The sequence below is a fragment of the Amblyraja radiata genome, chromosome 22 (assembly GCF_010909765.2).
Source record: "Amblyraja radiata isolate CabotCenter1 chromosome 22, sAmbRad1.1.pri, whole genome shotgun sequence".
Taxonomy (NCBI): Eukaryota; Metazoa; Chordata; class Chondrichthyes; order Rajiformes; family Rajidae; genus Amblyraja; species Amblyraja radiata.
Window position 1 is genome coordinate 4633011 of NC_045977.1, and position 25813 is coordinate 4658823.

At 63.7% G+C, this 25813-nt stretch overlaps 2 protein-coding genes across 2 annotated transcripts; both read right to left on the bottom strand.

Annotated features, from left to right (window-relative positions):
• Window positions 1-298: 298 nt before the first annotated feature.
• LOC116985505 (extensin-like) lies at window positions 299-8677 on the bottom strand. The gene is made up of 5 exons (XM_033040267.1): window positions 8578-8677; window positions 8238-8533; window positions 5951-6007; window positions 3704-3769; window positions 299-598 (listed from the first exon to the last, which is right to left on the bottom strand). The coding sequence occupies exons 1-5, from the start codon at window positions 8675-8677 to the stop codon at window positions 299-301; spliced, it is 819 nt and encodes a 272-aa protein (XP_032896158.1).
• An 871-nt stretch (window positions 8678-9548) lies between these two features.
• LOC116985506 (proline-rich extensin-like protein EPR1) lies at window positions 9549-24791 on the bottom strand. Its single transcript, XM_033040268.1, has 5 exons — window positions 24610-24791; window positions 22522-22879; window positions 19931-20199; window positions 16962-17249; window positions 9549-10131 (listed from the first exon to the last, which is right to left on the bottom strand). The coding sequence occupies exons 1-5, from the start codon at window positions 24789-24791 to the stop codon at window positions 9549-9551; spliced, it is 1680 nt and encodes a 559-aa protein (XP_032896159.1).
• Window positions 24792-25813: the final 1022 nt, after the last annotated feature.

Below are 25813 nucleotides of genomic sequence, written 5' to 3' on the forward strand. Positions count from 1 at the left end.
CGGCTGGCGTTGGGGGTTCACAGCTGGCGTTGGGGGTTTCGCGGCTGGCATTGGGGGTCGCGGCTGACGTTGGAGTTTTGCGGCTGGAGTTGGGATTTCGCCGCTGGCGGGGTTTCGTGGCTGGCTGGGTTTCGCAGCTGGCGTTGGGGTTTAGCGGCTGGCATTGGGGGTTCGTGCCTGGCGTTGGGGTTTCTAAGCCGGCGTTGATTTTTTCGCGGCTGGCGTTGTGGTTTAGCGGCTGGCATTGGAGGTTCGCGGCTGGCGTTGGTGGTTTGCGGCTGGCGTTGGGGTTTAGCGGCTAGCATTGGGGGTTCGCTGCTGGCGTTGGGGGTTCGCGGCTGGTGTTGGGGGTTTGCGGCTGGTGTTGGTTGTTCACGCCTAGCGATGGGGGTTCGCGGCTGACGGTGGGGTTTCGCGGCTGGTATTGTGGTTTCCCAGCTGGCATTGGGGTTTCGCAGCCGACGTTGGGATTTCGGGGCTGGCGTTGGTGGTTCGTGGCTGGCGTTAGGGTTTCGCGGCAGGCGTTGGGGTTTCGCGGCAAGCGTTGGGGGTTCGCGTCTGACGTTGGGGGTTCGCGACTGGCGTTGAGGGTTCGCGGCTGGCGTTTGGGTTTAGAGACTGGCGTTGGGGGTTTGCGGCTGGCGTTGGGGTTTCGCGGCTGACGTTGGTGTTTCGCGCCTGGCGCTGGTGGTTCGCGACTGGCGTTGGGGGTTCACGGCTGGCGTTGGGGGTTCGCGGCTGGAGTTGGGGTTTCGCGGCTGCTGTTGGGGTTTCGCTGCTGCCGTTGAGGTTTCGCAGGTGGCGTTGGGGATCCGCGGCTGGAGTTGGGGTTTCGCGAGTGGCGTTGGGGTTTCGTGGGTGGCGTTAGGGTTTCGCGGCTGGCGTTGGGGTTTCGCGGCAAGCGTTGGGGGTTCGCGTCTGACGTTGGGGGTTCGCGACTGGCGTTGAGTGTTCGTGGCTGGCGTTTGGGTTTAGAGGCTGGCGTTGGGGGTTTGCGGCTGGCGTTGGGGTTTCGCGGCTGACGTTGGTGTTTCGCGGCTGGCGTTGGTGGTTCGTGGCTGACGTTGGGGTTTAGCGGCTGGCATTGGGGGTTCGCGCCTGGCGATGGGGGTTCGCGCCTGGCGATGGGGGTTCGCGACTGGCGTTGGGGGTTCACGGCTGGCGTTGGGGGTTCGCGGCTGGCTTTGGGGGTTCGCGGCTGGCGTTGGGGGTTCGCGCCTGGCGATAATGTTTCGCGGTTGACGGTGGGGTTTCTCGGCTGGCGTTGGCTTTTCGCGGCTGGCGTTGGGGTTTAGAATCTGGCGTTGGGGTTCAGAGGCCGGCATTGGGGTTTCGCAGCCGGCGTTGGGGCTTCGCGGCTGGCGTTGGGGGTTTCGCGCATGGCGATGGGGGTTCGCGACTGGCGTTGGGGGTTCACTGCTGGCGCTGGGGGTCCGCGGCTGACGTTGGATTTTCGCGGCTGGCGTTGGGGTTTCGCGGCTGGCATTGGGGTTCAGAATCTGGCGTTGGGCTTCAGACGCTGGAGTTGGTGTTTAGCGACCGGCGTTGGGGATTTAGCGGCTGCCGTTGGTGGTCCGCCGATGGCTTTGGGGTTTCGTGGCTGGCGTTGTGATTTCGCGGCTGACGTTGGTGTTTCGCGGCTGGCGTTGGTGGTTCGTGGTTGGCGTTGGGGTTTAGCGGCTGGCATTGGGGGTTCGCGCCTGGTGATGGGGGTTCGCGACTGGCGTTGAGTGTTCGTGGCTGGCGTTTGGGTTTAGAGGCTGGCGTTGGGGGTTTGCGGCTGGCGTTGGGGTTTCGCGGCTGACGTTGGTGTTTCGCGGCTGGCGTTGGTGGTTCGTGGCTGACGTTGGGGTTTAGCGGCTGGCATTGGGGGTTCGCGCCTGGCGATGGGGGTTCGCGCCTGGCGATGGGGGTTCGCGACTGGCGTTGGGGGTTCACGGCTGGCGTTGGGGGTTCGCGGCTGGCTTTGGGGGTTCGCGGCTGGCGTTGGGGGTTCGCGCCTGGCGATAATGTTTCGCGGTTGACGGTGGGGTTTCTCGGCTGGCGTTGGCTTTTCGCGGCTGGCGTTGGAGTTTAGAATCTGGCGTTGGGGTTCAGAGGCCGGCATTGGGGTTTCGCAGCCGGCGTTGGGGCTTCGCGGCTGGCGTTGGGGGTTCGCGCCTGGCGATGGGGGTTCGCGACTGGCGTTGGGGGTTCACTGCTGGCGCTGGGGGTCCGCGGCTGACGTTGGATTTTCGCGGCTGGCGTTGGGGTTTCGCGGCTGGCATTGGGGTTCAGAATCTGGCGTTGGGCTTCAGACGCTGGAGTTGGTGTTTAGCGACCGGCGTTGGGGATTTAGCGGCTGCCGTTGGTGGTCCGCCGATGGCTTTGGGGTTTCGTGGCTGGCGTTGTGATTTCGCGGCTGACGTTGGTGTTTCGCGGCTGGCGTTGGTGGTTCGTGGTTGGCGTTGGGGTTTAGCGGCTGGCATTGGGGGTTCGCGCCTGGCGATGGGGGTTCGCGACTGGCGTTGGGGGTTCACGGCTGGCGTTGGGGGATCGCGGCTGGAGTTGGGGTTTCGCGGCTGCGGTTGGGGTTTCGCGGCTGCCGTTGAGGTTTCGCAGGTGGCGTTGGGGATCCGCGGCTGGAGTTGGGGTTTCGCGGGTGGCGTTGGGGTTTCGTGGGTGGCGTTAGGGTTTCGCGGCTGGCGTTGGGGTTTTGCGGCAAGCGTTGGGGGTTCGCGTCTGACGTTGGGGGTTCGCGACTGGCGTTGAGGGTTCGTGGCTGGCGTTTGGGTTTAGAGGCTGGCGTTGGGGGTTTGCGGCTGGCGTTGGGGTTTCGCGGCTGACGTTGGTGTTTCGCGGCTGGCGTTGGTGGTTCGTGGCTGACGTTGGGGTTTAGCGGCTGGCATTGGGGGTTCGCGCCTGGCGATGGGGGTTCGCGGCTGGCGTTGGGGGTTCGCGGCTGGCGTTGGGGGTTCGCGCCTGGCGATAGTGTTTCGCGGCTGACGGTGGGGTTTCTCGGCTGGCGTTGGCTTTTCGCGGCTGGCGTTGGGGTTTAGAATCTGGCGTTGGGGTTCAGAGGCCGGCATTGGGGTTTCGCAGCCGGCATTGGGGCTTCGCGGCTGGCGTTGGGGGTTCGCGCATGGCGATGGGGGTACGCGACTGGCGTTGGGGGTTCACTGCTGGCGCTGGGGGTTCGCGGCTGACGTTGGATTTTCGCGGCTGGCGTTGGGGTTTCGCGGCTGGCATTGGGGTTCAGAATCTGGCGTTGGGCTTCAGACGCCGGCGTTGGTGTTTAGCGACCGGCGTTGGGGATTTAGCGGCTGCCGTTGGTGGTCCGCCGATGGCGTTGGGGTTTCGTGGCTGGCGTTGTGGTTTAGCGGCTGGCGTTGGTGGCTCGTGGCTGGCGTTGGGGTTTCGCGGCTGGCGTTGGGGTTTCGCGGCTGGCGTTGGGGTTTCCCGGCTGGCGTTGGGATTTCGCAGCTGGTGGGGTTTCGAGGCTTGCGGGGTTACGCCGATGGCATTGTGGTTTCGCAGCTGGCGATGGGGTTTCGCGGCTGGCGTTGGGGTTTAGCGGATTGCGTTGGGGTTTAGCGGCTTTCGTTGGGGTTTCGCGGCAGTCGTTGGGGGTTCGCGGCTGGCGTTGGGATTTAGCGGCTGGCGTTGGGGTTTAGCGGCTGGCGTTGGTGGCTCGTGGCTGGCGTTGGGGTTTAGCGGCTGACGGGGGTCGCGGCTGACGTTGGAGTTTTGCGGCTGGAGGGGATTTCGCAGCTGGCGGGGTTTCGCGGCTGGCGTTGGGGTTGAGCGGCTGGCGTTGGGGTTTCGAGGCTGGCGGGGTTTCGCCGATGGCGTTGGGGTTTCGCGGCTGGCGTTGGGGTTTAGCGGCTGACGTTGGTGGCTCGTGACTGGCGTTGGGCTTTCGCGGCTGTCGTTGGGGCTTAGCGGCTGGCGTTGGGGTTTCGCGGCTGACGTTGGGGTTTCGCGGCTGTCGTTGGGGTTTAGCGGCTGGCGTTGGGGTTTCGCGGCTGGCGTTAGGGTTTCGCGGCTGTCGTTGGGGTTTAGCGGCTGGCGTTGGGGTTTCGCGGCTGGCGTTGGGGTTTCGCGGCTGGCGTTGGGGTTTAGCGGCTGGCGTTGCGGTATAGCGGCTGAAGTTGGGGTTTCTCGGCTGGCTTTGGGTTTTCGCGGCTGGCGTTGGAGTTTCCCAGCCGACGTTGGAGTTTTGCGTCTTGTGTTGGGATTTCGCAGCTGGTGGGGTTTCGCGGCTGGCGCTGGAGTTTAGCGGCTGACGTTGGGGTTTAGCGGCTTTCGTTGGGGTTTAGCGGCTTGCGTTGGGGTTGCGCGGCTGTCGTTGGAGGTTCGCGGCTGGCATCGGGGGTTCGCGGCTGGCGTTGGGGTTAGCGCCTGGTGATGGGGTTTAGCGGCTGGCGTTGGTGTTTCGCGGCTGGCGTTGGGATTTAACGGTTCGCGGCTGGCGTTGGGGGTTCGCGCCTGGCGATGGTGGTTCGCGGCTGACGGTGGGGTTTCTCGGCTGGAGTTGGGTTTTCGCGGCTGGCGTTGGGGTTTAGAATCTGAAGTTGGAGTTTAGAGGCCGGGATTGGGGTTTCGCAGTCGGCGTTGGGGCTTCGCGGCTGGCGTTGGGATTTCGCGGCTGGCGTTGGGGTTTCGCGGCTGTCGTTGGGGTTTCGCGGCTGCCGTTGGGGTTTCACGACTGCCGTTGGGGTTTCGCGGCTGGTGTTGGGGGTTCGCGCCTGGCGATGGGTGTTCGCGGCTGGCGTTGGGGGTTCGCGGCTGTCGTCGGGGTTTAGCGGCTGGCGTTGGGTTCGCAGCTGGAGTTGGGTTTTCGCGGCTGGCGTTGGTGTTTAGTGGCTGGCGTTGGGGTTTAGCGGCTTGCGTTGGGGTTTCGCGGCTGACGTTGGGGTTTAGCGGCTGGCGTTGGTGTTTCGTGGCTGGTGTTGGGGTTTAGCGGCTAGCGTTAGGGTTTCGCGGCAGACGGAGGTCGCGGCTGACGTTGGAGTTTTGCGGCTGGATGGGGATTTAGCAGCTGGCGGGGTTTCGTGGCTGGCGGGGTTTCGCGGCTGGCGTTTTGGTTTCGCGGCTGCCGTTGGGATTTAGCGGCTGGCGTTGGTGTTTAGTGGCTGTCGTTGGGGTTTCGCGGCTGGCGTTGGGGGTCGCGGTTGACGTTGGAGTTTTGCGGCTGGAGTTGGGATTTCGCAGCTGGCGGGGTTTCGCGGCTGGCGTTGGGGTTTCGCATCTGCCGTTGCGATTAGGTGACTGGCGTTCGGGTCGCGGCTGACGTTGGTGTTTTGCGGCTGGAGGGTATTTCGCAGCTGGCGGAGTTTCGCGGCTGGCGTTGGGATTTAGCGGCTGGCGTTGGTATTTAGCGGCTTGCGTTGGGGTTTCGCGTCTGGCGTTGGGGTTTCGCGACTGACGGGGATCGCGGCTGACGTTGGAGTTTTGCGGCTGGAGGGGATTTCGCAGCTGCCGAGGTTTCGTGGCTGGCGTTGGGGTTTAGCGGCTGGCGTTGGTGTTTATCGGCTGGCGTTGGTGTTTAGCGGCTGGCGTTGGTGTTTCGCGGCTGGCGTTGGGGTGTCGAGGCTGGCGCTGGGGTTTCGCGGCTGGCGTTGGGGTTTCGCGGCTGGCGTTGGGGTTCCGCGACTGGCGTTGGGGTCGCGGCTGACGTTGGAGTTTAGCGGGTGGCGTTGGTGTTTAGCTGCTGGCGTTGGGGTTTCGCGGCTGGCGTTGGGGGTTCGCGGCTGGCATTGGGGTTTCGCGGCTGGCGTTGAGTTTTCGCGCCTGGCGATGGGGTTTAGCGGCTGGCGTTGGTGTTTCGCGGCTGGCGATGGGGTTTAGCGGCTGACGTTGGTGGTCCGACGATGGCGTTGGGGTTTCGTGGGTGGCGTTGCGGTTTAGCGGCTGGAGTTGGTGGCTCATGGCTGGCGTTGGGGTTTCGCGTCTGGCGTTGGGGTTTCGCGGCTGACGTTAGAGTTTTGCGGCTGGTGGGGATTTCGCAGCTGGCGGGGTTTCGTGGCTGGCGGGATTTCGCAGCTGACGTTGGGGTTTAGCGGATTGCGTTGGGGTTTCGTGGCTGGCGTTGGGGTTTAGCGGCTGGCGTTGGTGGCTCGTGGCTGGCATTAGGGGTTGCGGCTGACGTTGGAGATTTGCGGCTAGCGTTGGGCTTTCGAGGCTGGCGGGGTTTCGACGATGGCGTTGGGGTTTAGCGGCTGGCGTTGGAGTTTCGCGGCTGACGTTGGTGGCTCGTGGCTAGAGTTGGGGTTTAGCGGCTGGCGTTTGGATTTCGCGGCTGGCGTTGGGGTTGAGCGGCTGGCGTTGGGGTTTATCGGCTGGCGTTGGTGTTTAACGGCTGGCGTTGGTGTTTCGCGGCTGGCGTTGGGGTTTCGAGGCTGGCGCTGGGGTTTCGCGGCTGGCGTTGGGGTTTCGCGACTGGGGTTGGCGTCGCGGCTGACGTTGGAGTTTAGCGGGAGGCGTTGGTGTTTAGCGGCTGGCGTTGGGGTTTCGCGGCTGGCGTTGGGGGTTCGCGGCTGGCATTGGGGGTTCGCGGCTGGCGTTGAGGTTTCGCGCCTTGCGATGGGGTTTAGCGGCTGGCGTTGGTGTTTCGCGGCTGGCGATGGGGTTTAGCGGCTGGCGTTGGTGGTCCGACGATGACGTTGGGGTTTCGTGACTGGCGTTGGGGTTTAGCGGCTGGCTTTGGGGCTCGTGACTGGCATTGGGGTTTAGCGGCTGGCGTTGGAGGTTAGCAGCTGGAGTTGGGTTTTCGCGGCTGACGTTGGGGTTTCGCGGCTTGCGTTGGGGGTAGCTGCTGACGTAGGAGTTTTGCGGCTGGAGTTGGGATTTCGCAGCTGGCGGGGTTTCGCGGCTGGCGGGGTTTCGTGGCTGGCGGGGTTTCGCGGCTGGCGTTGGGGTATAGCGGCTGGCGTTGGGGTGTAGCGGCTTGCGTTGGGGTTTCGCGGCTGGCGTTGGGTTTTTGTGGCTGGCGTTGGGGTATCGCAGCTGGCGTTGTGTTTTTGCTGCTGGCGTTTGGGTTTAGAGGGTGGCGTTGGGGTTTCGCGGCTGCCGTTGTTTTTTTTGCTGCTGGCATTTGGGTTTAGAGACTGGCGTTGGGGTTTCGTGGCTGTCGTTGGGTGTTCGCAGCTGACGTTGGGGTTTCACGGCTGGCGTTGAGGTTTCAAGGCTGGCATTGGGTCTCGTGGCTCGCGTTGGGGTATTGCGGTTGACGTTAGGGTTTTGCGGCTGCTGTTGGGGTTTGGCGGCTGGCATTAGGTTTTCGCAACGGGCATTGGGTGTTCGCGGATGGCGTTTGTGTTTCGCGGCTGCCGTTGGGATTTTGCTGCTGGCGTTTGGGTTTAGAGGTCGGCGTTGGGGGGGTTCGCGGCTGGCGTTGGGGGCTGGCACCTGGCACTGCACGTTCGCGGCGCGTTGCGGATTCGCGGCTGGCGTTGGGATTTCGCAGCTGGCATTGGGGTTTCGTGGCTGGCGGGGTTTCACACTGCCGTTGGGGTTTCGCGGCTGGCGGGGTTTTGCAGCTGGCGTTGGGGTTTAGAGGCTGGCGGGGTTTAGAGCCTGGCGTTGGGTTTTCGCGGCTGGCGTTGGGTTTTCGTGGCTGGCGTTGGGGTATCGCGGCTGGCGTTGGGATATCGCGGCTGGCGTTGGGCGTTCGCGGCTGGCGTTGGGGTTTCGTGGGTGGCGTTGTGGTTTCACGGCTGGTGTTGTGGTTTCGCCGCTGGCGTTTGGATTTCGCTGCTGGCGTTTGGGTTTAGAGCCTGGCGCTGGGTGTTCGCGGTTCACGTTGGAGTTTAGAGGCTGATGTTAATGTTTCGCGGCTGGCATTGGGTTTCGCGGCTGGCGTTGGAAGTTCGCAGCTGGCGTTGGGTGTTTGCGGCTGGCGTTGGAGTTTCGCAGCTGTCGTTGGGTGTGTAGAGGCTGGTGTTGCGGGCATTCTTTGGGGTTTAGCGGCTGGCGTTGGGGTTTTCCCGGCTGACGTTGAGGTTTAGAGGGCTGGCGTTGTGGATTCGAGGTTGGCAGTGGAGTTTTGCGGCTGGCGTTGGGGTTTCGCGGATGGTGTTGGGGTTTCGCGGTTTGCGTTGGGGTTTTGCGGCTGGCGTACGGGGTTTGCGGCTGTGGTTGGAGTTTATCGGCTGGGGTTGGGGTTTAGCGGCTGGCGTTGGTGTTTAGAGGCTGGCGTTGGGGTTTCGTGGCTGGCGCCGGGTTTTTGCTGCTGGCGTTTTGTTTTAGAAACTGGCGTTGCGGTTTCGTGGCTGGTGTTGGATGTTCGCGGCTGACGTTGGGGGTTCGCAGCTGAGGTTGCGGTATCGCGGCTGAGGTTGCGGTATCGCGGCTGGCGTTAGGGTTTTGCGGCTGGCGTTGGGGTTTAGAGGCTGGCGTTGCGTTTTCGAGGCTGGCGTTGGGATTTCACGGCTGGCGGTGGGTTTTTGCTGCTGCTGTTTGGGTATAGAGACTGGCATTGGGGTTTCGTGGCTGGCGTTGGGAGTTCGCGGCTGACGATGGGATTTCGCGGCTGCCGTTGGGTGTTCGCGGCCTAGGTTGGGGTTTCGCGGTTGGCGTTAGGGCTTCGCGGCTGGCGTTGTGGTTGCGCGGCTGGGGTTGGGGTTTCAGGGCTGGCGGCGGTATAGAGGCTGGCGTTGGGGGTTCGCCGTTGGCGATGGGGGTTCGCGGCTGTCATTGCGCGTTCGCGCTGTTGTTGCGGGTTCGCGGCTGGCGTTAGGATTTCCCGGCTGGCGTTGGGGTTTCACGACTTGCGTTGAGGTTTCGCGGCTGGCGTTGGGGTTTTACGACTGGCGTTGGGGGTATAGCTGCAGCCGTTGGGTGTATAGCGGCTGCCGTTAGGGGGTTTGCGGCGCGTTGGGGGTTCGCGGCTGGCTGCTCGTTCGCGGCTGGCGTTGCGGGTTCGCGGCTGGCGTTGGGATTTCGCAGCTGGTGTTAGGGTGTAGATGCAGGCGCTGGGGGTATGCGTTAGGGTTTTGCGGCTGGCGTTGGGGTTTCGCGGCTGGCGTTGGGGTTTCGCAGCTGGCATTGGGTGTTCGCGGCTGGTGTTTGGGTTTAGCGGCTGCCGTTGGTTTTTCGCTGCTGGCGTTTGGATTTAGAGGCTGGCGTTGCGGGTTCGCGGCTGGCGTTGCGGGTTCCGGCTGGCATTGGGGGTTCGCGGCTGGCACTGCACGTTCGGTGCGCGTTGCGGGGTCGTGGCTAGCGTTGGGATTTTGCAGCTTGCGTGGTTTCGCGGCTGGCGATGTTTCGCGACTGGCGTTGGGGTTTTGCGGCTGTCGTTGGGTTGTAGATGCGGGCGTTGGGGGTTTGCGTTGGGGTGTAGCTGCGGGCGTTGGGGGTATGCGTTGGGGTTTAGCGGCTGACGTTGGGGTTTTGTGGCAGGCGTTGGGGTTTAGAGGCTGGCGGGGTTTAGAGGCTGGCGTTGTTGTTTAATGGCTGACATTGGGCGTTTTGCGGCTGGCGTTGGGGGTTCGTGGCTTGCGTTGGGGTTCGCGGCTGGTGTTGGGGATTAGCGGATGGCATTGGGGGTTCGGGGCTGAGGTCGGGGTTCACGGCTGGAATTGAGGGTTCGCTGCCGTCGTCTGGGTTTCGCGACTGACGTTGGGGTTTCGCGACTGACGGTGGGGTTTCTCGCCTGGCGTTGGGGTTTCGCGGCTGGCGTTGGGGTTTAGAATCTGAAGTTGGAGTTTAGAGGTTGGCATTGGGGTCTCGCAGTCGGCGTTGGGGCTTCGCGGCTGGCGTTGGGATTTCGCGGCTGGCGTTTGGGTTTCGCGGCTGACGCTGGGGTTTCGCGGCTCCCGTTTGGGTTTCGCAGCTGGTGTTGGGGGTTCGCGCCTGGCAATGGAGGTTCGCGGCTGGCGTTGGGGGTTCGCGGCTGGCACTGCACGTTCGGTGCGCGTTGCGGGGTCGTGGCTAGCGTTGGGATTTTGCAGCTTGCGTGGTTTCGCGGCTGGCGATGTTTCGCGACTGGCGTTGGGGTTTTGCGGCTGTCGTTGGGTTGCAGATGCGGGCGTTGGGGGTTTGCGTTGGGGTGTAGCTGCGGGCGTTGGGGGTATGCGTTGGGGTTTCACGGCTGGCGTTGTGTTTTCGCGGCTGGCGTTGGGGTTTAGGGCTGGCGTAGGGGGTTCGCGGCTGGCGTTGGGATTTAGCGGCTAGCGTTGGGGTTAAGAGACTGGCGGGGTTAATAGGCTGGCGTTTTAGAGGCTGGTGTTGGGGTTTCGTGGCTGGAGGGGGTTTCGCGGGTGGCATTGGGGTTTCGCAGGGGGCGTTGGGGTTTCGCGTCTGTCGTTGGGGTTTCGCGTCTGTCGTTGGGGTTTCGCGGTTGGCGTTGCGTTTTATAGGCCGGCGTTGGTGTTTCGCTGCTGGCGGGGTTTCGTGGCTGACGTTGGTGTTTAGCAGCTGGCGGGGCTTCGAGGCTGGCGGGGTTTCGCCGATGTCGTTGGGGTTTCGCGACCGGCGTTGGGGTTTCGCGACTGGCGTTGCGGTTTGGAGGCTGACGTTAGAGTTTTGCGGCTGGAGGGGATTTCGCGGGGTTTCGTAGGCTGGCGGGGTTTCGCGGCTGGCGTTGGGGTTTCGCGGCTGGCGTTGGGGTTTCGCGGCTGACGTTGGGGTTCAGCGGCTGGAGTTGGTGGCTCATGGCTGGCGTTGGGGTTTCGAGTCTGGCGTTGGGGTTTCGCGGCTGACGTTAGAGTTTTGCGGCTGGAGGGGATTTCGCAGCTGGCGGGGTTTCGTGGCTGGCGGGGTTTCGCAGCTGACGTTGGGGTTTAGCGAATTGCGTTGGGGTTTCGTGGCTGGCGTTGGGGTTTAGCGGCTGGCGTTGGTGGCTCGTGGCTGGCATTAGGGGTTGCGGCTGACGTTGGAGCTTTGCGGCTAGCGTTGGGCTTTCGAGGCTGGCGGGGTTTCGACGATGGCGTTGGGGTTTAGCGGCTGGCGTTTGAGTTTCGCGGCTGACGTTGGTGGCTCGTGGCTGGAGTTGGGGTTTAGCGGCTGGCGTTGGGATTTCGCGGCTGGCGTTGGGGTTTAGCGGCTGGCGTTGGGGTTTATCGGCTGGCGTTGGTGTTTAGCGGCTGGCGTTGGTGTTTCGCGGCTGGCGTTAGGGTTTCGAGGCTGGCGCTGGGGTTTCGCGGCTGGCGTTGGGGTTTCGCGACTGGCGTTGGCGTCGTGGCTGACGTTGGAGTTTAGCGGATTGCGTTGGGGTTTCGTGGCTGGCGTTGGGGTTTAGCGGCTGGCGTTGGTGGCTCGCGGCTGGCAATAGGGGTTGCGGCTGACGTTGGAGCTTTGCGGCTAGCGTTGGGCTTTCGAGGCTCGCGGGGTTTCGACGATGGCGTTGGGGTTTAGCGGCTGGCGTTGGAGTTTCGCGGCTGACGTTGGTGGCTCGTGGCTGGAGTTGGGGTTTAGCGGCTGGCGTTGGGATTTCGCGGCTGGCATTTGGGTTTCGCGGCTGACGCTGGGGTTTCGCGGCTCCCGTTGGGGTTTCGCGGCTGGTGTTGGGGGTTCGCGCCTGGCGATGGAGGTTCGCGGCTGGCGTTGGGGGTTCGCGGCTGGCGTTGGGGTTTAGCGGCTGGCATTGGGGTTCGCGGCTGACGTTGAAGTTTTGCGGCTGGAGTCGGGATTTCGCCGCTGGCGGGGTTTCGTGGCTGGTGTTGGGGGTTCGCGCCTGGCGATGGGCGTTCGCGGCTGGCGTTGGGGATTAGCGGCTGGCGTTGGGGTTTAGTGGCTGGCGTAGGGGTTTCGCGGCAGGAGTTGGGGTTTCGCGCCTGGCGTTGAGGTTTATAATCTGGCGTTGGGCTTTAGACGCCGGCGTTGATGTTTAGCGGCCGGCGTTGGGGTTTCACGGCTGGCGTTGTGTTTTCGCGGCTGGCGTTGGGGTTTAGGGCTGGCGTAGGGGGTTCGCGGCTGGCGTTGGGATTTAGCGGCTAGCGTTGGGGTTAAGAGACGGGCGGGGTTAATAGGCTGGCGTTTTAGAGACTGGTGTTGGGGTTTCGTGGTTGGAGGGGGTTTCGCGGGTGGCATTGGGGTTTCGCAGGGGGCGTTGGGGTTTCGCGTCTGTCGTTGGGGTTTCGCGTCTGCCGTTGGGGTTTCGCGGCTGGCGTTGTGGTTTAGCGGCTGGCTTTGGTGGCTCGTGACTGGCATTGGGGTTTAGCGGCTGGCGTTGGAGGTTAGCAGCTGGAGTTGGGTTTTCGCGGCTGACGTTGGGGTTTCGCGGCTGGCGTTGGGGGTAGCGGCTGACGTAGGAGTTTTGCGGCTGGAGTTGGGATTTCGCAGCTGGCGGGGTTTCGCGGCTGGCTTTGGGGTTTAGCGGCTTGCGTTGAGGTTTCGCGTCTGGCGATGGGGTTTAGCGGCTGGCGTTGGTGTTTAGCGGCTGGCGTTGGTGTTTCGCGGCAGGCGTTGGGGTTTCGAGGCTGGCGGGGTTTCGTGGCTGGCGCGGTTTCGCGGCTGGCGGGGTTTCGTGGCTGGCGGGGTTTCGCGGCTGGCGTTGTGGTTTCGCGGCTGGTGTTGGGGGTTCGCGCCTGGCGATGGAGGTTCGCGGCTGGCGTTGGGGGTTCGCGGCTGGCGTTGGGGTTTAGCGGCTGGCATTGGGGGTCGCGGCTGACGTTGAAGTTTTGCGGCTGGAGTCGGGATTTCGCCGCTGGCGGGGTTTCGTGGCTGGTGTTAGGGGTTCGCGCCTGGCGATGGGCGTTCGCGGCTGGCGTTGGGGATTAGCGGCTGGCGTAGGGGTTTCGCGGCTGGAGTTGGGGTTTCGCGGCTGGCGTTGGGGTTTAGAATCTGGCGTTGGGCTTTAGACGCCGGCGTTGATGTTTAGCGGCCGGGGTTGGGGTTTCACGGCTGGCGTTGTGTTTTCGCGGCTGGCGTTGGGGTTTAGGGCTGGCGTAGGGGGTTCGCGGCTGGCGTTGGGATTTAGCGGCTGGCGTTGGGGTTAAGAGACTGGCGGGGTTAATAGGCTGGCGTTTTAGAGGCTGGTGTTGGGGTTTCGTGGCTGGAGGGGGTTTCGCGGATGGCATTGGGGTTTCGCAGGGGGCGTTGGGGTTTCGCGTCTGTCGTTGGGGTTTCGCGTCTGTCGTTGGGGTTTCGCGGTTGGCGTTGCGTTTTATAGGCCGGCGTTGGTGTTTCGCTGCTGGCGGGGTTTCGTGGCTGACGTTGGTGTTTAGCGGCTGGCGGGGCTTCGAGGCTGGCGGGGTTTCGCCGATGGCGTTGGGGTTTCGCGACCGGCGTTGGGGTTTCGCGACTGGCGTTGAGGTTTGGAGGCTGACGTTAGAGTTTTGCGGCTGGAGGGGATTTCGCGGGGTTTCGTAGGCTGGCGGGGTTTCGCGGCTGGCGTTGGGGTTTCGCGGCTGGCGTTGGGGTTTCGCGGCTGACGTTGGGGTTCAGCGGCTGGAGTTGGTGCCTCATGGCTGGCGTTGGGGTTTCGAGTCTGGCGTTGGGGTTTCGCGGCTGACGTTAGAGTTTTGCGGCTGGAGGGGATTTCGCAGCTGGCGGGGTTTCGTGGCTGGCGGGGTTTCGCAGCTGACGTTGGGGTTTAGCGAATTGCGTTGGGGTTTCGTGGCTGGCGTTGGGGTTTAGCGGCTGGCGTTGGTGGCTCGTGGCTGGCATTAGGGGTTGCGGCTGACGTTGGAGCTTTGCGGCTAGCGTTGGGCTTTCGAGGCTGGCGGGGTTTCGACGATGGCGTTGGGGTTTAGCGGCTGGCGTTTGAGTTTCGCGGCTGACGTTGGTGGCTCGTGGCTGGAGTTGGGGTTTAGCGGCTGGCGTTGGGATTTCGCGGCTGGCGTTGGGGTTTAGCGGCTGGCGTTGGGGTTTATCGGCTGGCGTTGGTGTTTAGCGGCTGGCGTTGGTGTTTCGCGGCTGGCGTTGGGGTTTCGAGGCTGGCGCTGGGGTTTCGCGGCTGGCGTTGGGGTTTCGCGACTGGCGTTGGCGTCGTGGCTGACGTTGGAGTTTAGCGGATTGCGTTGGGGTTTCGTGGCTGGCGTTGGGGTTTAGCGGCTGGCGTTGGTGGCTCGCGGCTGGCATTAGGGGTTGCGGCTGACGTTGGAGCTTTGCGGCTAGCGTTGGGCTTTCGAGGCTCGCGGGGTTTCGACGATGGCGTTGGGGTTTAGCGGCTGGCGTTGGAGTTTCACGGCTGACGTTGGTGGCTCGTGGCTGGAGTTGGGGTTTAGCGGCTGGCGTTGGGATTTCGCGGCTGGCATTTGGGTTTCGCGGCTGACGCTGGGGTGTCGCGGCTCCCGTTGGGGTTTCGCGGCTGGTGTTGGGGGTTCGCGCCTGGCGATGGAGGTTCGCGGCTGGCGTTGGGGGTTCGCGGCTGGCGTTGGGGTTTAGCGGCTGGCATTGGGGTTCGCGGCTGACGTTGAAGTTTTGCGGCTGGAGTCGGGATTTCGCCGCTGGCGGGGTTTCGTGGCTGGTGTTGGGGGTTCGCGCCTGGCGATGGGCGTTCGCGGCTGGCGTTGGGGGTTAGCGGCTGGCGTTGGGGTTTAGTGGCTGGCGTAGGGGTTTCGCGGCAGGAGTTGGGGTTTCGCGCCTGGCGTTGGGGTTTATAATCTGGCGTTGGGCTTTAGACGCCGGCGTTGATGTTTAGCGGCCGGCGTTCGGGTTTCACGGCTGGCGTTGTGTTTTCGCGGCTGGCGTTGGGGTTTAGGGCTGGCGTAGGGTGTTCGCGGCTGGCGTTGGGATTTAGCGGCTAGCGTTGGGGTTAAGAGACGGGCGGGGTTAATAGGCTGGCGTTTTAGAGACTGGTGTTGGGGTTTCGTGGTTGGAGGGGGTTTCGCGGGTGGCATTGGGGTTTCGCAGGGGGCGTTGGGGTTTCGCGTCTGTCGTTGGGGTTTCGCGTCTGCCGTTGGGGTTTCGCGGCTGGCGTTGTGGTTTAGCGGCTGGCTTTGGTGGCTCGTGACTGGCATTGGGGTTTAGCGGCTGGCGTTGGAGGTTAGCAGCTGGAGTTGGGTTTTCGCGGCTGACGTTGGGGTTTCGCGGCTGGCGTTGGGGGTAGCGGCTGACGTAGGAGTTTTGCGGCTGGAGTTGGGATTTCGCAGCTGGCGGGGTTTCGCGGCTGGCTTTGGGGTTTAGCGGCTTGCGTTGAGGTTTCGCGTCTGGAGATGGGGTTTAGCGGCTGGCGTTGGGGTTTCGAGGCTGGCGGGGTTTCGTGGCTGGCGCGGTTTCGCGGCTGGCGGGGTTTCGTGGCTGGCGGGGTTTCGCGGCTGGCGTTGTGGTTTCGCGGCTGCCGTTGGGGTTTAGCGGCTGGCGCTGGGGTTTCGCGGCTGGCATTGGGGTTTCGCGGCTGGCGTTGGGGTTTCGCGACCGGCGTTGGTGGTCGCGGCTGACGTTGGAGTTTTGCGGCTGGAGGGGATTTAGCAACTGCCGGTGTTTCGTGGCTGGCGGGGTTTCGTGGCTGGCGGGGTTTCGCGGCTGGCGTTGGGGTTTAGCGGATTGCGTTGGGGTTTCGTGGCTGGCGTTGGGGTTTAGCGGCTGGCGTTGGTGGCTCGTGGCTGGCATTAGGGGTTGCGGCTGACGTTGGAGCTTTGCGGCTAGCGTTGGGCTTTCGAGGCTGGCGGGGTTTCGACGATGGCGTTGGGGTTTAGCGGCTGGCGTTGGAATTTCGCGGCTGACGTTGGTGGCTCGTGGCTGGAGTTGGGGTTTAGCGGCTGGCGTTGGGATTTCGCGGCTGGCGTTTGGGTTTCGCGGCTGACGCTGGGGTTTCGCGGCTCCCGTTGGGGTTTCGCGGCTGGTGTTGGGGGTTCGCGCCTGGCGATGGAGGTTCGCGGCTGGCGTTGGGGTTTCGCGGCTGGCGTTGGGGTTTAGCGGCTGGCATTGGGGGTCGCGGCTGACGTTGAAGTTTTGCGGCTGGAGTCGGGGTTTCGCCGCTGGCGGGGTTTCGTGGCTGGTGTTGGGGGTTCGCGCCTGGCGATGGGCGTTCGCGGCTGGCGTTGGGGATTAGCGGCTGGCGTTGGGGTTTAGTGGCTGGCGTAGGGGTTTCGCGGCTGGAGTTGGGGTTTCGCGCCTGGCGTTGGGATTTAGAATCTGGCGTTGGGCTTTAGACGCCGGCGTTGATGTTTAGCGGCCGGCGTTGGGGTTTCACGGCTGGCGTTGTGTTTTCGCGGCTGGCGTTGGGGTTTAGGGCTGGCGTAGGGGGTTCGCGGCTGGCGTTGGGATTTAGCGGCTGGCGTTGGGGTTAAGAGACTGGCGGGGTTAATAGGCTGGCGTTTTAGAGGCTGGTGTTGGGGTTTCGTGGCTGGAGGGGGTTTCGCGGGTGGCATTGGGGTTTCGCAGGGGGCGTTGGGGTTTCGCGTCTGTCTTTGGGGTTTCGCGTCTGCCGTTGGGGTTTCGCGGCTGGCGTTGCGTTTTATAGGCCGGCGTTGGTGTTTCGCTGCTGGCGGGGTTTCGTTGCTGACGTTGGTGTTTGGCGGCTGGCGGGGTTTCGAGGCTGGCGGGGTTTCGCCGATGGCGTTGGGGTTTCGCGACTGGCGTTGGGGTTTCGCGACTGGCGTTGGGGTTTGGCGGCTGACGTTAGAGTTTTGCGGCTGACGTTAGAGTTTTGCGGCTGGAGGGGATTTCGCGGGGTTTCGTAGGCTGGCGGGGTTTCGCGGCTGGCGTTCGGGTTTCGCGGCTGGCGTTGGGGTTTCGCGGCTGGCGTTGGGGTTCAGCGGCTGGAGTTGGTGGCTCATGGTTGGCGTTGGGGTTTCGCGTCTGGCGTTGGGGTTTCGCGGCTGACGTTAGAGTTTTGCGGCTGGAGGGGATTTCGCAGCTGGCGGGGTTTCGTGGCTGGCGGGGTTTCGCAGCTGACGTTGGGGTTTAGCGGATTGCGTTGGGGTTTCGTGGCTGGCGTTGGGGTTTAGCGGCTGGCGTTGGTGGCTCGTGGCTGGCATTAGGGGTTGCGGCTGACGTTGGAGCTTTGCGGCTAGCGTTGGGCTTTCGAGGCTGGCGAGGTTTCGACGATGGCGTTGGGGTTTAGCGGCTGGCGTTGGAGTTTCGCGGCTGACGTTGGTGGCTCGTGGCTGGAGTTGGGGTTTAGCGGCTGGCGTTGGAGGTTCGCAGCTGGAGTTGGGTTTTCGCGGCTGGCGTTGGGGGTCGCGGCTGACGTTGGAACTTTACGGCTGGAGTTGGGATTTCGCAGCTGGTGGGGTTTCGAGGCTGGCGGGGTTACGGTTATGGCATCGGGGTTTCTCGGCTGGCGCTGGGGTTTCGCGGCTGACGTTGGTTGCTCGTGGCTGGCGTTGGTTGCTCGTGGCTGGAGTTGGGGTCTAGCGGCTGGCGTTGGAGGTTCGCAGCTGGAGTTGGGTTTTCGCGGATGGCGATGGGGTTTCGGGGCTGACGTTGGAGCTTTGCGGCTGGAGTTGGGATTTCGCAGCTGGTGGGGTTTCGAGGCTGGCGGGGTTACGCCTATGGCATCGGGGTTTCGCGGCTGGCGGTGTGGTTTCGCGGCTGACGTCGGTTGCTCGTGGCTGGCGTTGGTTGCTCGTGGCTGGAGTTGGGTCTAGCGGCTGGCGTTGGAGGTTCGCAGCTGGAGTTGGGTTTTCGCGGATGGCGATGGGGTTTCGCGGCTGCCGTTGGGGTTTAGCGGCTGGCGTTGGTGTTTAGTGGCTGTCGTTGGGAGTTGCGCGGCTGGCGTTGGGGTTTAGTGGCTGGCGTTGGTGTTTAGCGGCTGGCGTTGGTGTTTCGCGGCTGGCGGGGTTTCGTGGCTGGCGGGGTTTCGCGGCTGGCGTTGTGGTTTCGCGGCTGCCTTTGGGGTTTCGCGACCGGCGTTGGTGGTCGCGGCTGACGTTGGAGTTTTGCGGCTGGAGGGGATTTAGCAGCTGCCGGGGTTTCGTGGCTGGCGGGGTTTCGTGGCTGGCGGGGTTTCGCGGCTGGCGTTGGGGTTTAGCGGATTGCGTTGGGGTGTCGTGGCTGGCGTTGGGGTTTAGCGGCTGGCGTTGGTGGCTCGCGGCTGGCATTAGGGGTTGCGGCTGACGTTGGAGCTTTGCGGCTAGCGTTGGGCTTTCGAGGCTAGCGGGGTTTCGACGATGGCGTTGGGGTTTAGCGGCTGGCGTTGGAGTTTCGCGGCTGACGTTGGTGGCTCGTGGCTGGAGTTGGGGTTTAGCGGCTGGCGTTGGGATTTCGCGGCTGGCGTTTGGGTTTCGCGGCTGACGCTGGGGTTTCGCGGCTCCCGTTGGGGTTTCGCGGCTGGTGTTGGGGGTTCGCGCCTGGCGATGGAGGTTCGCGGCTGGCGTTGGGGGTTCGGGGCTGGCGTTGGGGTTTAGCGGCTGGCATTGGGGTTCGCGGCTGACGTTGAAGTTTTGCGGCTGGAGTCGGGATTTCGCCGCTGGCGGGGTTTCGTGGCTGGTGTTGGGGGTTCGCGCCTGGCGATGGGCGTTCGCGGCTGGCGTTGGGGATTAGCGGCTGGCGTTGGGGTTTAGTGGCTGGCGTAGGGGTTTCGCGGCTGGAGTTGGGGTTTCGCGCCTGGCGTTGGGGTTTATAATCTGGCGTTGGGCTTTAGACGCCGGCGTTAATGTTTAGCGGCCGGCGTTGGGGTTTCACGGCTGGCGTTGTGTTTTCGCGGCTGGCGTTGGGGTTTAGGGCTGGCGTAGGGGGTTCGCGGCTGGCGTTGGGATTTAGCGGCTAGCGTTGGGGTTAAGAGACGGGCGGGGTTAATAGGCTGGCGTTTTAGAGGCTGGTGTTGGGGTTTCGTGGCTGGAGGGGGTTTCGCGGGTGGCATTGGGGTTTCGCAGGGGGCGTTGGGGTTTCGCGGCTGGCGTTGGGGTTTCGCGGCTCCCGTTGGGGTTTCGCGGCTGGTGTTGGGGGTTCGCGCCTGGCGTTGGGGGTTCGCGGCTGGCGTTGGGGTTTCGCGGCTGGCGTTGGGGTTTAGCGGCTGGCATTGGGGGTCGCGGCTGACGTTGAAGTTTTGCGGCTGGAGTCGGGGTTTCGCCGCTGGCGGGGTTTCGTGGCTGGTGTTGGGGGTTCGCGCCTGGCGATGGGGGTTCGCGGCTGGCGTTGGGGATTAGCGGCTGGCGTTGGGGTTTAGTGGCTGGCGTAGGGGTTTCGCGGCTGGAGTTGGGGTTTCGCGCCTGGCGTTGGGATTTAGAATCTGGCGTTGGGCTTTAGACGCCGGCGTTGATGTTTAGCGGCCGGCGTTGGGGTTTCACGGCTGGCGTTGTGTTTTCGCGGCTGGCGTTGGGGTTTAGGGATGGCGTAGGGGGTTCGCGGCTGGCGTTGGGATTTAGCGGCTGGCGTTGCGTTTTATAGGCCGGCGTTGGTGTTTCGCTGCTGGCGGGGTTTCGTGGCTGACGTTGGTGTTTGGCGGCTGGCGGGGTTTCGAGGCTGGCGGGGTTTCGCCGATGGCGTTGGGGTTTCGCGACTGGCGTTGGGGTTTCGCGACTGGCGTTGGGGTTTGGCGGCTGACGTTAGAGTTTTGCGGCTGACGTTAGAGTTTTGCGGCTGGAGGGGATTTCGCGGGGTTTCGTAGGCTGGCGGGGTTTCGCGGCTGGCGTTCGGGTTTCGCGGCTGGCGTTGGGGTTTCGCGGCTGGCGTTGGGATTCAGCGGCTGGAGTTGGTGGCTCATGGTTGGCGTTGGGGTTTCGCGTCTGGCGTTGGGGTTTCGCGGCTGACGTTAGAGTTTTGCGGCTGGAGGGGATTTCGCAGCTGGCGGGGTTTCGTGGCTGGCGGGGTTTCGCAGCTGACGTTGGGGTTTAGCGGATTGCGTTGGGGTTTCGTGGCTGGCGTTGGGGTTTAGCGGCTGGCGTTGGTGGCTCGTGGCTGGCATTAGGGGTTGCGGCTGACGTTGGAGCTTTGCGGCTAGCGTTGGGCTTTCGAGGCTGGCGAGGTTTCGACGATGGCGTTGGGGTTTAGCGGCTGGCGTTGGAGTTTCGCGGCTGACGTTGGTGGCTCGTGGCTGGAGTTGGGGTTTAGCGGCTGGCGTTGGAGGTTCGCAGCTGGAGTTGGGTTTTCGCGGCTGGCGTTGGGGGTCGCGGCTGACCTTGGAACTTTACGGCTGGAGTTGGGATTTCGCAGCTGGTGGGGTTTCGAGGCTGGCGGGGTTACGGTTATGGCATCGGGGTTTCTCGGCTGGCGCTGGGGTTTCGCGGCTGACGTTGGTTGCTCGTGGCTGGCGTTGGTTGCTCGTGGCTGGAGTTGGGGTCTAGCGGCTGGCGTTGGAGGTTCGCAGCTGGAGTTGGGTTTTCGCGGATGGCGATGGGGTTTCGGGGCTGACGTTGGAGCTTTGCGGCTGGAGTTGGGATTTCGCAGCTGGTGGGGTTTCGAGGCTGGCGGGGTTACGCCTATGGCATCGGGGTTTCGCGGCTGGCGCTGAGGTTTCGCGGCTGACGTCGGTTGCTCGTGGCTGGCGTTGGTTGCTCGTGGCTGGAGTTGGGTCTAGCGGCTGGCGTTGGAGGTTCGCAGCTGGAGTTGGGTTTTCGCGGATGGCGATGGGGTTTCGCGGCTGCCGTTGGGGTTTAGCGGCTGGCGTTGGTGTTTAGTGGCTGTCGTTGGGAGTTGCGCGGCTGGCGTTGGGGTTTAGTGGCTGGCGTTGGTGTTTAGCGGCTGGCGTTGGTGTTTCGCGGCTGGCGGGGTTTCGTGGCTGGCGGGGTTTCGCGGCTGGCGTTGTGGTTTCGCGGCTGCCTTTGGGGTTTCGCGACCGGCGTTGGTGGTCGCGGCTGACGTTGGAGTTTTGCGGCTGGAGGGGATTTAGCAGCTGCCGGGGTTTCGTGGCTGGCGGGGTTTCGTGGCTGGCGGGGTTTCGCGGCTGGCGTTGGGGTTTAGCGGATTGCGTTGGGGTGTCGTGGCTGGCGTTGGGGTTTAGCGGCTGGCTTTGGTGGCTCGCGGCTGGCATTAGGGGTTGCGGCTGACGTTGGAGCTTTGCGGCTAGCGTTGGGCTTTCGAGGCTAGCGGGGTTTCGCTGATGGCGTTGGGGTTTAGCGGCTGGCGTTGGAGTTTCGCGGCTGACGTTGGTGGCTCGTGGCTGGAGTTGGGGTTTAGCGGCTGGCGTTGGGATTTCGCGGCTGGCGTTTGGGTTTCGCGGCTGACGCTGGGGTTTCGCGGCTCCCGTTGGGGTTTCGCGGCTGGTGTTGGGGGTTCGCGCCTGGCGATGGAGGTTCGCGGCTGGCGTTGGGGGTTCGGGGCTGGCGTTGGGGTTTAGCGGCTGGCATTGGGGTTCGCGGCTGACGTTGAAGTTTTGCACTGGAGTCGGGATTTCGCCGCTGGCGGGGTTTCGTGGCTGGTGTTGGGGGTTCGCGCCTGGCGATGGGCGTTCGCGGCTGGCGTTGGGGATTAGCGGCTGGCGTTGGGGTTTAGTGGCTGGCGTAGGGGTTTCGCGGCTGGAGTTGGGGTTTCGCGCCTGGCGTTGGGGTTTATAATCTGGCGTTGGGCTTTAGACGCCGGCGTTGATGTTTAGCGGCCGGCGTTGGGGTTTCACGGCTGGCGTTGTGTTTTCGCGGCTGGCGTTGGGGTTTAGGGCTGGCGTAGGGGGTTCGCGGTTGGCGTTGGGATTTAGCGGCTAGCGTTGGGGTTAAGAGACGGGCGGGGTTAATAGGCTGGCGTTTTAGAGGCTGGTGTTGGGGTTTCGTGGCTGGAGGGGGTTTCGCGGGTGGCATTGGGGTTTCGCAGGGGGCGTTGGGGTTTCGCGGCTGGCGTTGGGGTTTCGCGGCTGGCGTTGGGGTTCAGCGGCTGGAGTTGGTGGCTCATGGTTGGCGTTGGGGTTTCGCGTCTGGCGTTGGGGTTTCGCGGCTGACGTTAGAGTTTTGCGGCTGGAGGGGATTTCGCAGCTGGCGGGGTTTCGTGGCTGGCGGGGTTTCGCAGCTGACGTTGGGGTTTGGCGGATTGCGTTGGGGTTTCGTGGCTGGCGTTGGGGTTTAGCGGCTGGCGTTGGTGGCTCGTGGCTGGCATTAGGGGTTGCGGCTGACGTTGGAGCTTTGCAGCTAGCGTTGGGATTTCGAGGCTGGCGAGGTTTCGACGATGGCGTTGGGGTTTAGCGGCTGGCGTTGGGGGTCGCGGCTGACGTTGGAACTTTACGGCTGGAGTTGGGATTTCGCAGCTGGTGGGGTTTCGAGGCTGGCGGGGTTACGCCTATGGCATCGGGGTTTCGCGGCTGGCGCTGAGGTTTCGCGGCTGACGTTGGTTGCTCGTGGCTGGCGTTGGTTGCTCGTGGCTGGAGTTGGGGTCTAGCGGCTGGCGTTGGAGGTTCGCAGCTGGAGTTGGGTTTTCGCGGATGGCGATGGGGTTTCGCGGCTGACGTTGGAGCTTTGCGGCTGGAGTTGGGATTTCGCAGCTGGTGGGGTTTCGAGGCTGGCGGGGTTACGCCTATGGCATCGGGGTTTCGCGGCTGGCGCTGAGGTTTCGCGGCTGACGTTGGTTGCTCGTGGCTGGCGTTGGTTGCTCGTGGCTGGAGTTGGGGTCTAGCGGCTGGCGTTGGAGGTTCGCAGCTGGAGTTGGGTTTTCGCGGATGGCGATGGGGTTTCGCGGCTGCCGTTGGGGTTTAGCGGCTGGCGTTGGTGTTTAGTGGCTGTCGTTGGGAGTTGCGCGGCTGGAGTTGGGATTTCGCAGCTGGTGGGGTTTCGAGGCTGGCGGGGTTACGCTTATGGCATCGGGGTTTCTCGGCTGGCGCTGGGGTTTCGCGGCTGACGTTGGTTGCTCGTGGCTGGCGTTGGTTGCTCGTGGCTGGAGTTGGGGTCTAGCGGCTGGCGTTGGAGGTTCGCAGCTGGAGTTGGGTTTTCGCGGATGGCGATGGGGTTTCGCGGCTGACGTTGGAGCTTTGCGGCTGGAGTTGGGATTTCGCAGCTGGTGGGGTTTCGAGGCTGGCGGGGTTACGCCTATGGCATCGGGGTTTCGCGGCTGGCGCTGAGGTTTCGCGGCTGACGTTGGTTGCTCGTGGCTGGGGTTGGTTGCTCGTGGCTGGAGTTGGGGTCTAGCGGCTGGCGTTGGAGGTTCGCAGCTGGAGTTGGGTTTTCGCGGATGGCGATGGGGTTTCGCGGCTGCCGTTGGGGTTTAGCGGCTGGCGTTGGTGTTTAGTGGCTGTCGTTGGGAGTTGCGCGGCTGGCGTTGGGGTTTAGTGGCTGGCGTTGGTGTTTAGCGGCTGGCGTTGGTGTTTCGCGGCTGGCGGGGTTTCGCGGCTGGCGGGGTTTCGCGGCTGGCGTTGTGGTTTCGCGGCTGCCGTTGGGGTTTCGCGACCGGCGTTGGTGGTCGCGGCTGACGTTGGAGTTTTGCGGCTGGAGGGGATTTAGCAGCTGCCGGGGTTTCGTGGCTGGCGGGGTTTCGTGGCTGGCGGGGTTTCGCGGCTGGCGTTGGGGTTTAGCGGATTGCGTTGGGGTGTCGTGGCTGGCGTTGGGGTTTAGCGGCTGGCGTTGGTGGCTCGCGGCTGGCATTAGGGGTTGCGGCTGACGTTGGAGCTTTGCGGCTAGCGTTGGGCTTTCGAGGCTAGCGGGGTTTGGACGATGGCGTTGGGGTTTAGCGGCTGGCGTTGGAGTTTCGCGGCTGACGTTGGTGCATCGTGGCTGGAGTTGGGGTTTAGCGGCTGGCGTTGGGGTTTAGCGGCCGCCGTTAGAGGTTCGCAGCTGGGGTTGGGTTTTCACGGCTGGCGTTGGGGTTTCGCGGCTGACGGGGATCGCGGCTGAGGTTGGAGTTTTGCGGCTGGAGGGGATTTCGCAGCTGCCGATGTTTCGTGTCTGGCGTGGTTTCGCGGCTGGCGTTGGGGTTTAGCGGCTGGCGTTGGTGTTTATCGGCTGGCGTTGGTGTTTAGCGGCTGGCGTTGGTGTTTCGCGGCTGGCGTTGAGGTTTCGAGGCTGGCGCTGGGGTTTCGCGGCTGGCGTTGGGGTTTCGCGACTGGCGTTGGGGTCGCGGCTGACGTTGGAGTTTATCGGGTGGCGTTGGTGTTTAGCGGCTTGCATTGGGGTGTAGCGGCTTGCGTTGAGGTTTCGCGGCTGGCGTTGGGTTTTTGTGGCTGGCGTTGGGGTATCGCAGCTGTCGTTGTGTTTTTGCTGCTGGCGTTTGGGTTTAGAGGGTGGCGTTGGGGTTTCGCGGTTGCCGTTGTTTTTTTTTTGCTGCTGGAATTTGGGTTTAGAGACTGGCGTTGGGGTTTCGTGGCTGTGGTTGGGTGTTCGCAGCTGACGTTAGGGTTTCACGGCTGGCGTTGAGGTTTCGCGGCTGGCGTTGAGGTTTCGCGGCTGGCATTGGGGTTTCGCGGCTCGCGTTGCGGGTTTGCGGCTGGCGTTGGGATTTCGCAGCTGGTGTTGGTATTTCGCGGCTGGCATTAGGTTTAGAGGCTGTAGGAGGTTCGCAGCTGGCGTTGGGGGTTCGCGGCTGGTGTTGCTGGTTCGCGGCTGGCATTGCTGGTTCCGCGGCAGGCATTGGGGTTTTGCGGCTGGCGTTGGGTGTTTGCGGCTGATCTTGAGGTTTAGAGGCTGGCGTTGTGGTTTCGAGGCTGGCAGTGGAGTTTTGCGGCTGGCGTTGAGGTTTCGCGGATGGTGTTGGGGTTTCGCGGTTTGCGTTGGGGTTTTGCGGCTGGCGTACGGGGTTTGCGGCTGTGGTTGGAGTTTATCGGCTGGGGTTGGGGTTTAGCGGCTGGCGTTGGGGTTTCGTGGCTGGCGCCGGGTTTTTGCTGCTGCCGTTTTGTTTTAGAAACTGGCGTTGAGGTTTCGTGGCTGGTGTTGGGTGTTCGCGGCTGACGTTGGGGTTTCGCAGCTGAGGTTGCGGTATCGCGGCTGAGGTTGCGGTATCGCGGTTGGCGTTAGGGTTTTGCGGCTGGCGTTGGGGTTTAGAGGCTGGCGTTGCGTTTTCGATGCTGGCGTTGGGATTTCACGGCTGGCGGTGGGTTTTTGCTGCTGCCGTTTGGGTTTAGAGACTGGCATTGGGGTTTCGTGGCTGGCGTTGGGAGTTCGCGGCTGACGATGGGATTTCGCGGCTGCCGTTGGGTGTTCGCGGCCTAGGTTGGGGTTTCGCGGTTGGCGTTAGGGCTTCGCGGCTGGCGTTGGGGTTGCGCGGCTGGGGTTGGGGTTTCAGGGCTGGCGGCGGTATAGAGGCTGGCGTTGGGGGTTCGCCGTTGGCGATGGGGGTTCGCGGCTGTCATTGCGCGTTCGCGCTGTTGTTGCGGGTTCGCGGCTGGCGTTAGGATTTCGCGGCTGGCGTTGGGGTTTTACGACTGGCGTTGGGGGTATAGCGGCTGCCGTTGGGTGTATAGCGGCTGCCGTTAGGGGGTTCGCGGCGCGTTGGGGGTTCGCGGCTGGCTGCTCGTTCGCGGCTGGCGTTGCGGGTTCGCGGCTGGCGTTGGGATTTCGCAGCTGGTGTTGGGGTTTCGTGGCTGGCGGGGTTTCGCGGTTGGCTTTGGGGTTTCGCGGCTGGCGTTAGGGTGTAGATGCAGGCGTTGGAGGTATGCGTTAGGGTTTTGCGGCTGGCGTTGGGGTTTCGCGGCTGGCGTTGGGGTTTCGCAACTGGCATTGGGTGTTCGCGGCTGGTGTTTGGGTTTAGCGGCTGCCGTTGGGTTTTCGCTGCTGGCGTTTGGATTTAGAGGCTGGCGTTGAGGGTTCGCGGCTGGCGTTGCTGGTTCCGGCTGGCATTGGGGGTTCGCGGCTGGCACTGCACGTTCGCGGCGCGTTGCGGGTTCGTGGCTAGCGTTGGGATTTTGCAGCTTGCGTGGTTTCGCGGCTGGCGATGTTTCGCGACTGGCGTTGGGGTTTTGCGGCTGTCGTTGGGTTGTAGATGCGGGCGTTGGGGGTTTGCGTTGGGGTGTAGGTGCGGGCGTTGGGGGTATGCGTTGGGGTTTAGCGGCTGACGTTGGGATTTGTGGCAGGCATTGGGGTTTAGAGGCTGGCGTTGGGGGTTCGCGGCTTGCGTTGGGGATTCGCGGCAGGTGTTGGGGATTAGCGGATGGCAT